Source organism: Syngnathus floridae, chromosome 21 (assembly GCF_059516105.1).
Source record: "Syngnathus floridae isolate MCC-2025c chromosome 21, RoL_Sflo_1.0, whole genome shotgun sequence".
Taxonomy (NCBI): domain Eukaryota; kingdom Metazoa; phylum Chordata; class Actinopteri; order Syngnathiformes; family Syngnathidae; genus Syngnathus; species Syngnathus floridae.
In genome coordinates, this window is record NC_142433.1 from 2882025 (window position 1) to 2892120 (window position 10096).

General features: G+C 41.0%; 2 protein-coding genes across 8 annotated transcripts in view; both read right to left on the reverse strand.

The window, feature by feature from the left end:
* The window catches only part of vps50 (VPS50 EARP/GARPII complex subunit), a 73372-nt gene extending 70175 nt beyond the window's left edge, over positions 1-3197 (reverse strand). For all 4 annotated transcript variants that reach the window (XR_015854807.1, XR_015854808.1, XM_088364546.1 and 1 more), the window contains exons 1-2: positions 3040-3197; positions 2347-2415 (exon numbers count right to left, since the gene is read on the reverse strand). Coding sequence is in view for 2 of the 4 variants with exons in the window: in XM_088364546.1 (XP_088220672.1) it covers positions 2347-2415; positions 3040-3072 (102 nt within the window). In the remaining 2 variants the exon portion in view is untranslated. The remainder of the gene's footprint in view (positions 1-2346; positions 2416-3039) is intronic.
* A 1246-nt stretch (positions 3198-4443) lies between these two features.
* hepacam2 (HEPACAM family member 2) lies at positions 4444-9303 on the reverse strand. Of its 4 annotated transcripts, XM_088366085.1 has the most exons (10): positions 9142-9281; positions 8199-8406; positions 7079-7438; positions 6718-7005; positions 6305-6607; positions 5696-5821; positions 5574-5595; positions 5460-5497; positions 5231-5304; positions 4444-5151 (listed from the first exon to the last, which is right to left on the reverse strand). In XM_088366085.1, the coding sequence occupies exons 3-10, from the start codon at positions 7245-7247 to the stop codon at positions 5041-5043; spliced, it is 1131 nt and encodes a 376-aa protein (XP_088222211.1). In that variant the 5' UTR covers positions 7248-7438; positions 8199-8406; positions 9142-9281; the 3' UTR covers positions 4444-5040. The 4 variants fall into 4 exon arrangements, with proteins under 4 accessions (XP_088222211.1, XP_088222210.1, XP_088222209.1 ...); XM_088366084.1 differs by lacking the exon at positions 8199-8406 and having other exon boundaries at positions 5460-5494; positions 9142-9303; XM_088366083.1 differs by lacking the exon at positions 8199-8406 and having other exon boundaries at positions 9142-9303.
* Between the last annotated feature and the right edge of the window lie 793 nt (positions 9304-10096).

Genomic DNA, 10096 nt, shown 5'->3' on the forward strand with positions numbered 1-10096 from the left:
AAAGTGTGATGAAATGTTTGAGTTTGCATTTTGAAACAAGGAAAGGTTGATTAATTATTGCTCACAGCGAAGTCTGAAATCACTTTATATGCACTTTTTGGATCTTTGAAGGTTAGGATATGTGGCGCTTTGAAAAAGGAATTGATGCTACCTACAGGACTGAAGGAGAATAGTAACACCGGGAACATCGTAATTGTTTAAATTATGTTTCAGAGGAATCAGCCTTGGCAGATATCTGCCTTCCACTTTTTCACGTATTTGTAAAGGACCACAAAAACAATTTAAATGGTGAGTGAGGCTGAAAAGCACTCCATTCCAAAACAGGCACAAAATATGATTTGGCACTGAAGAAGAGGTCAAGTTATTTTCCAAATCATTTGGATTCATCCACGAAAGCCTCTAGATATCTGTGCCCATGGCAATCTATCATAAAACTGTCACTAAAAGGCAAAAAATGTCAGCTTGGTAAAGGTGAAGCTGATGAGATGAATAAAAGTAGTGAAGCACAAACAAAAACAGACACCTCGGAATTCTTGAAGCTTTACATACAGAACATACATACATAAATAAAACATGTCACGTCGCCGAAGGTAACGCTGACTCGGACTTCTTTTATGTGTAGAATCAATACGTTGAGGCACCAGCGCATTTAAATTATTTTCAACTAAAAACAGATTTGGCAAAGTTGGACATGGAACTGTAGGATAAATTTGATCCATAGGCTATTACAATGAATGCATTTTCTCTTTTTTCCAAATTCCGTTTTTGTAATGATGATTCCAATTCGATTAATCGTTCAGCCCTATCTTCCACAGTTAAGCTCATGTGATGTAGAACTCCTAAGGTGAGAAAACCTTGCTACATGATGAGAATTGTGTGAATGAAGCTCTTGCGTGCAATTTGACTCAGGTGAAGAAGAGCGCAGGAGCCCCAAGGGAAATGTGTGGGGGAGTGCGTTGAGATTGGAAACGAGGGGTGAAGGCACAGGGCATCACGGTCTGCCCCAAGAAAGGTGGGTGGGAAATCAACTTAAAAGAGAGAGAAATTGAGAGGGTGTGGGAGTTGGATGACTCATTGCTGCTGGAAGTTGTAGCGGCAGGAGAAGACAGACGGGTGAACAAATCAAAAAGGATGTGTCTTCTGCCCCCTCCCTCCATGGTCGTCCGCCACCCTTGGACTTGCCGTAATGCGCAAAACTTCCAGCCATCTCAACCTGAATGACTCAGTAAGAGACTATTTTGGGGCCGCACGTGCGACCAAGCTTTGATCAAATTCCACTTTGAACGTGAGGCATGACTAAAAAAAAAAAGCTTCAACCTCCATGCAGATCCAATAATATTCACCTCTTTCTTTTTTTTTGGGGGGGGGGGGTAATTACAAATCTATTTTCATTCAAATTGCAGGACACTGAACAGACGCTAGCATAGAATCAAAGGGAATATCAAAGCCTCGAGTGCTCGCTGAATGTTGACAATCAGGATAAGGATAAAATGGACCTTGACAACCGGGAGGATTGTGAAAATAAAAGAGTTCCGGAACAATGGGAGCTTCATGAAAACTCTCGTGAGACAGAGATGAAGGTTAAGTTAGGAAGCTGAGGGACCTTATTATTTCCAAGATAGGAGCATCTATAGAGACATAAATGCAGATTATTTAACTTTTACCACAATGTTATTTAACACAACCCATTTGTGCCTTTTCCGAATGACATAAAGTGAAAACCATCATTATAGTATATCCTCACATTTAATTTATGACTGTGCATGTGGCATCTAAACGAGACCTGCGCTGTGTTAATAAAGCAAGGAGGGCCCCTGCTGATGGAAAAGGGTAAATGTAGCTTGTAGTGTCAACTCAGGCAAACATTTCCAGATGCAAGAAAATTATTTACAATCAAGCAATAGCAAATGGGATTACTAAATTTCATTAACACCAATTTATAAAATTAAGTATTTTCTATTTCTATTTCCCTGTGGCAAAATTTGTCAAAAATAACACATGTAAATAAATTACTTTAATAACTTATTATATATTATGTCCCGCATCTTAAACAAAAGTGAATTTATTTTTTCAATATTTTTGTACATATTATAGGTCAGATTAAGTATGGAAAAAAGTTTGATAATTTTGCCAAGATGGTCTATTGTTTTCTATACAAAAATCTGGAATTCAAACAGGGATGTGTGGACTTTTTAATTCCATAAACATTCCCATAATTGTGTTTGGTCTGAGTCTAAGCATCAACCATCATTGAGCCAGATGCTGCCTTAAAACTCCTTCAGGAAAGTAAGAAAAATACTATACAACAACCATAGTATGGATCTCAAAAAGACTGGGTATATATACCTTGCTTGGTATCCTAAAGTTCTCCACAGGACTGAGGTCTGCCATGCTGTCCGGAGGGCTTTTTAGACCCTGTCAGAAATAAACAATATTACATTCAAATACAGTTGGGCAATTCATTTTAATTTTAGGAATTGATTTGAGATAATAGTTTTTAAGGCAATCTTATTTATCGGTTTCATACTGGACATCAAAGCGATTCCAGGCTGGCATAGTAATAAACGTAGTAATGACAATCATAATAATAACAGTAATAATGATAATAGAAAAAAATAACAATACGAGAGGTGGGAATAACAAAACTTGGTTTTCCACTGTCATGTATTTATAGATAAGGAAAATAAAATGTGGAGGTTGTTCAACTTGTCCGAGATGAAGAGTATGAACCACGGCAACGGCTTTTTGTTTTTTGAAATGTCTTTGCACCAAACCAACATTTATAATAGTAATTGACAAGATATTATTGTATTGTTATGTCCGATATATACGAACGTACAGTAGCTTTCATTTGGTGAGCTTTTCCCCACATATAACAGGTTTTAATGTCAAGACAATTCAAGAGTATACACCGGGCTATCCACTTTAATTAGTTACTGTATTGACACCTGTCAAATTAGCACCTTAGCCGTTTTGCTAGCAGATTCTCAAGCTATGTCTGCGATAAACGCCCATTATACGGAGAGTTACTTCACATACCTGCCGGGCCATGAGAGACTTTATCTTTTGCATTGGAGCGCTGAAATGTGACCGGTGATAATATAAATGGATATTGTTCCAGCTATGTTGTCATTTCAGCGGTACGCCTACATCAATACGGCGAGAGCCATGTTTGACAGTCACGTGACCTGCGAACATGGCCGCTGTCTGCCTGACACATCCAATGTATCATGGGAAACGTAGTTTTTTGTGTTTTGCTCAACAACTTACCTGTTTTACGGTATAATAGTCCTTTTTACAATTTTGGCAACCGCAATATATTAAAAAAATTGTTTTGACTGATTGGTACCTCAAAGGAAATTCAAACTAATTACATTATGTAGTCTTTGTTGTTGTTGGTTTTTTTTTTACTAGAAAAGCTCTATGACATCTATGTTACAAAAATACCAGTCTGCGCAGAGTAAAAGCTTCTGCTGCCTTCACAACACCCTTTTTTGTTGTTTATTCATTAGTAAACACACATTGTTAACTAAATTGATCACATAAGTTTCTGTTTGTGCCAAACAAATCATGCAAAGGACTCTACTGACCTCTGCTGGGGAAAAAATTAAGCGCTGGCTTTGCAACATGCATGTTGGAAAAACCTATTTCTCCATGGGTGTGAACGGTTGCTAGTAATGCAGTGAATAATGTCAAATATTTTGAACGAATAGCAACTATCATTGAACTACAATAGCGTAACTGTACTAATCACCAACATTGCTCCAGGGCATTATATTGATTAAAAGCAGCAGACACAATGAGCTACAGTTCCCGGTTAATGAAGCCCCAGGCTATTTCCCAGTCAAATGAAGGTGAGCAAGCTCTCCTTAGGTGTTAGGCATTCAGCCAAAATGAAGAGCCTCTCTTCAAGCATACTCTGTTATGGAACAGATGGTATGACCCAACCCAGGGACACTACTGGGCAAGGTCACAAGCTAATTAGAGCTTGATTTAATTAAGTGTTCATTGTTATTCATAAATTCTCATTAATGTTAAAATGTCTCGACAGGTAGATTAATCCTCGCCCCACATATGGAGAGCACCTCTACAGAACTAAATGTCTTCCAAATATGGCACATCACAATGAAAAGAGTTGCCGCCAGATTTGAAGTATGTCCGCTGTGGGATTGTCCACCAAATGTGCTGAAGCCAATGTGCACCTCTGACCTCAGTTTATTTTTGTCTGGTTGTCTCACATACTGTATACACTTTATTTATCATCTTCTCATGACAACGTGCCAACAGAGGCAGGTGGAGTCCGCTCAGCATGCTGAAGCATCTGTCTGCTCCCGCATGTCTCACCATCACAGCAGGTACACTGCATACCAATTCATCATGTCTATAACCAAGCAGAGTAGTCTGCAGGGATTTCCAATCTTTCACAAGTGACACAACAAGCTCTTGGCATCCATCATGTCATACTGACATATTTATTGAAATTAAATAAAAAAAACAAAAATGCAAACTATACATTAATTTAAAAAAAACACACAATCATTCAGCTTTCATATTTATACACACAGACAAATGCTACATTTATAGAACCAAGCTGAAGGGTTTCAAATAGGAATAAATAGATCCGAAGAAAACATGGAAATAGAATCATACAGGTGAATCTCAGTATAATCTATGTACAGTATTTACAGTTTTTCATCTCACTCATTCATTAACATCTTACAAAAAATACCGGTCTCAAAACTTTCCTTTAGGAACAACATGAAATGAACATTTTTTGGTTAATAAATTTGAGCTCTCTCTCTCTAAATATGCTTACGTTGACATTACCCTGTATGTTCATCTCAAATTGAGTAAATACAGTCAAACTAATCAAATAAATTATCCGCCTTAGCATGTGGACCACAACAGTGCACATACGATTGTGTGCTGGCACAGGTCTCTATCAGCTCGAGTGCAAACAATGAGTCAGCAGTGCCTTGGGCTCCGACAAGAGCCTCAAAACAAACACAAATCAAATTTTTTAAGTTGATGACTTAAAAGTCACTCGAGCAAACTCTGGCCAGGGGTTTCGGGAACATGCCTGATCACATCATAGATTGTGGTGTGCATATCCTGGACTGACTCCAGGCGAGCCAGGGATCTGCATGATACCTGCAGGGCAGTTTGGAGAAATACATCAATTTAACAGCTCTTGTGTGTGAGTGTGTGTGTGAACAAGATAAAAACATACCCTAGCAGATTCTATGGTCCCATGTATGGAGACAAATTCATAGATACCAAAGTCTTCAGTTGCATCCTCATGGCCTGTTAATGAACATAGTATTCCATTATTATTGTTTTTTGATTATACATTACAGCTGTTATTTAAAAAAAATAATACTCATAATGTACTGTATAATCTATATTATTGAAATAAGAACTGAATTACAGGAATTAGCTCAAATTAAGAGTTCTGTTACCTGATCGATGTGGTCGTTCCTGATCAGAGATGAGTCTGCTAAACAGTAATTGCAATTAAAGTATTTTCACTTTTAGCTATATTATTCAATATAATAGTTAGATTTTGTTCTTACCTGTTATAAATTCTCATGAGCACTGCAGATAGGATGGAGAGAGGAAAAGGAAAAACAAATGCATGAGAAACTTGTAAATGTAGAAATATGAATGCAACAGTTACCAGAAATTGCCAACTAACCTGTCTTTGGGTGACAAGCTTTCTTAAAAAACACGAGCAGCATGCCACCGATGATGAACAAAGAACACACAGTAATAACAGCCAGCGGGGATACGGCATTGTGATCCTGGGTGTGCTTATCTTTTCCTATAAACAAACAAACACAATCGTACTAACGTTCAATCTGTAAGGGCTATATATGGTCAGCCATTTGGATTTGAGGATGAAAAAGAAAAGAAATTTAAGTCACAGCAGCTTGTGTGGACCAGTTAAACCCCAACCAGTAATCAGCGTGAGCCATCGCCTCGCCTTTTCTCTACATCACCGTGACAACATATCAACGTTCCGCATTCGGCACACAGAATCCCGCCATGCTATAAAACCTTGTCAACAAATACAACAGCTGTTATGCTGTGTTGACTTTCCCACACACGGGAACTTTAATACAGACTACAGGCAGTGAAACCTAGCAACACAGATAAAAATGCTCATGTTTCATGGTAGTCATAATCAGGTTTCCACTTCCCTGCTGAGCACAGAATCGGTCGTACTACACTTAACCTATTGTGCGTATGTTTATCTAATGCGAACTCCTCGAAAGACTTTTCCTTCCTGCCATTTTCCACCCACCTGTTCCCAGGCTGGCGACCACCAAGGTAAACTGGGTCTCGTCTTGCTTTTGCGTCACATTATTGAAGGCGCGGCATAGGTACTCCTCAGCCTGGGCTAGTCTGTAGGAGAGAACCTCCAACCGCGGGCCCTCGGTGATGACCTGCGTGGTCGTGTTGGGCCCCTTGGAGATCCACACGTAGCTGTTGGGGGGGTTGGAATCAGCTTGGCAATCAAAGAAGACCAGTTCTCCAGGGTTGATGGTGAACACCCCCCCGGTGCGGAGGCCTTGCTCGGAGTTCACCTCTAAGTTGTACGGGCCATCTGCAGAGAATGGTCAGGAAAGATTTTTGTATTAGCCACCCTCTACAACAAGAAGTACCAAATAATTGCACATAATTAATTTCTCAATTTGGAGGCAAAAGTTCACTCACAGTAAACGGTGAGCTCCACGGCCTTCTCGCATCCCTCCTGGCTGACGGGGTTGCTCGCCACACATCGATAACTTCCCTTGTCCTCTTTTTTAATCGGGCTGATGAGCAGTGTGGATTTGTTTTTGGAAAAGTGATATCTGTCACTGACACCCAGGAGCTTATTGTCTCTGTACCACTGAAACACAACCCTTGTTCCTCTCTCCACCGAACATGTCCACGTCACGTTGGCCTTGTCCTCAACCAGCGCATAAGATGGGCTCTTCTCAATGATCGGAGTGGATACAGGAACTGAGAAGTAAATACAAAAGTCTACATTTAGAGATTGCTACCAAAAAATGAAATGATGTGTCACTCCACTCACCATCTACAGTGACACGCACTGTCCTCTCCTCTTTAAAAATCTGCCCCGACTTGTTAAGAAACACAATGTTGAGGTTGAGATGATAAATTCCCTCATCACGCTGGTTTAATTTCCGTATCAGCAAAGTCATATTGGGCTCTTTGAACGAGATGTGGTTATGGTAAATCATGTCGGGGATGTTGGAGACTTTGGTAAATGTCACCACAGTGGTCCTGGTGCCGCTCGTCGAGGTGTGGGACCACGTTCCCTGGATATCCACCTCGTTCAATTGGAAGTACACCTCCACGGGCAGGCATAAGGATTTCCCTTCGATGCCGTGACGGGTTGATGAAGGGACGTGGATGAACTTTGCGCTGACGTCTGTGAAGTGGAAAAAGAGGACACCGTTCATTCTTCAAGGTCATCTTCCGATATCTTTATTTTGCTCCAACAGGCTTAATCAAACCAACTTTGAGTGCCAATTACTCATATTGAAGCATTAATGAGGCCTATCTGCATCCTTTTCTCCAAGTTGTCCAGATCCTCAAACTGTAATGAGTTAATATTGACACAGCTCAATGCTGCCATTGTTGTTTGAGGAGAACAGGACCTGTCTTTCAAGCTAACGTCACGCAAAACAAACACAGCGGCTGTCTAAAGTCACGGAATAACTGTTAATCCGGAGCACCTCACTGTCAAGAGTAGTTGCTAGGGAAGCTTGTCTGCAGGTGCTTAACAACTTACGGCGTCAACAACTGATGCTTCATATATTGAGTTCATCCCGGGGCTTCTGTTTTTTTCTGTCCTTTATTGTGTTACATAAGCACCGTTAATATTTCATCTGAGCTGGCAGGAGACTCTTCACAACTACCGATCGCTTCTCGGCACAGTTTTTCGTCTTGTAAGTTGCAAAAGTGGAACGAAGTTGTTTCTGTTTGGATGCCAGACTGAGAGCAAACAGCATGTGAGGGGGTGGTGGTGGTGGTAGCGTGAGGCACTAACTTGCAAAGAGACGCTCACACGTTGCTCACTTGGGATCTTCAAACTGCTCCCTCATTTCTCATTTCACTCAAACGTAAACTCAGTAAATATGTTTACCAGCCCTACATAAAACAAATACGGTGTCAAAAGTAACACTCACAAATGCACACACGAAATGCTACTTCCTCCTAATTGACTCCCCGTTTCCATCGTGCTTATCACAACTACTCTACTGGCCGTTCCGTCGGACCTAATAGTTGCAGCACCCACACCCTCGCAACTCTCTCAAGCCTGCAGGCGAGTTTCTGTGTGTTGCGTGCGTTGTCACAAGCCAGGCGTGTGCCTCCGTTGACACCAGCTGGGATACACTGAAAAGACAAAATGAGGACAAGTGTGCCCAGCCCGCTGCTTAACTGTTGTCCCCAAACAAAGTGGTCATTGTTGTGGTCATAAGCTGTTGTGGTGATGGTGGATATTATAACCCCACACACACGTGGACACACACTTTCAAGGTAATGAGGGGCAAACTTTCAAACAATTGTCAGTGAAGGCCCATACATACACACACCTGCCTCTTATCACCTTTGTAAGCTGTTTGCACACTAAATAAAGTCAGCCGGTGCGTGTCGAAATGCAAGTGTATACCATCTTGCTCAGAGATAAGACACTTAAGGATTTTTTTTTTTTCCCTAACTTAAAATTTAGTCGACATTTTTGATGTGTTGAGTTTAAAATGAGTCACAGAAGAGTGGTGTTGCTCACTTCTTCTTTCCACTGACTTGTTTTGGTATTGTTTTAGAGCTGGCGGCATTCAAAAGGCGAAGTGGATTATGGAAAGCGTGTGTAAATAAATGAGATACAGGCCACGCAAAATTCTCTTCAAACAAGTTACTTCAAACAGTGTTAACACATCAGAGTAGAAGAAGTTAGTTAGTTAATAAAGATGAATTTTCGTGGTGATAATAAATGAGAAGGATGCTCGGTACTAAGACTGCATCTCGAATGTGTGTTATTGTTGTAAACAAATGCCGCACTTAGCATTTTCTCCCCAAAAAACGTTCTACCTGTCCACATTCTACATCAATCACATCATCAGCGCTCACCTGTTAGGAGAACCAGCAGCGAGCAGACACAAAGGACCGTTCCCCCCGTGGCCTCCATGGCATCTTATCCTCTTAGGACTTGTGCAAAATGAGGGATGAAGGAAGGAGGCGGTAGAGTGGTGGTAGAGCAGGGAGGAGAGAAGTGTGACTGGTTGTGGTGACTACATTTGCCAGGGAAATGAGAGGAGCTAGCTTCCACGGAAAGGCCCCTCCCACGTGACATCAGGTAGGGGAAGAAGAAGTCGTCCACCTGGCTGAGTGACAGGGCAGTATGGGCTCCATACACACGCTCGCCTCGAGGCCGAGGGTTTCATTTCGTCTGAGAAACTGAGACGTCAATGTCTAAATGAACAGTTTCGTCTTCAGGATGGAAGCCGATGAAGGTTTGGGGAGGGGGGGGGGCAAAAAAAGCAGTTAGACAGCAACTTGGTTTCGCTAAAGATCATTTTGTAAATGGCAAAAATGATACTGCTGATCTCGAACTGATCTTTAAATTAAGTCGTCAAGCTGAAAGAGATATCTGGCTTGACAATAGTTTTTCATCCCCTCAGGAAATGAAAATATCAAAAGACAGAAAGATACGTAGAGCACATGGCTACAGTACTTGTGGTAAATTGTGACGGGCAGCCCTGTCATTGAATATGTGCTGAAACTTGGCACTCAAGAACGAAGCCATTGTTGGCAGTGCAAATGAACGCCGCATTTGGTGATGGCGCCATGGAGAGAAATGAACAATCAGTTTATATAATGCACTCACACAAACATTCACACACTTGAGCAGTGTACTTAGAGTACTACGTCATTTAGGGGGTTAGTGTTGGTTGATTTATTTTATTTTTTTAGCATTTGAAAGAATGGTTCCAGGTTTCCAGGCCATCATAAATGTCCCATGTTATTAGTGTACAGTATTTGGAAAAAGCTCAAGCAGAAAACAAGACTGTTCATACTGGAGTTA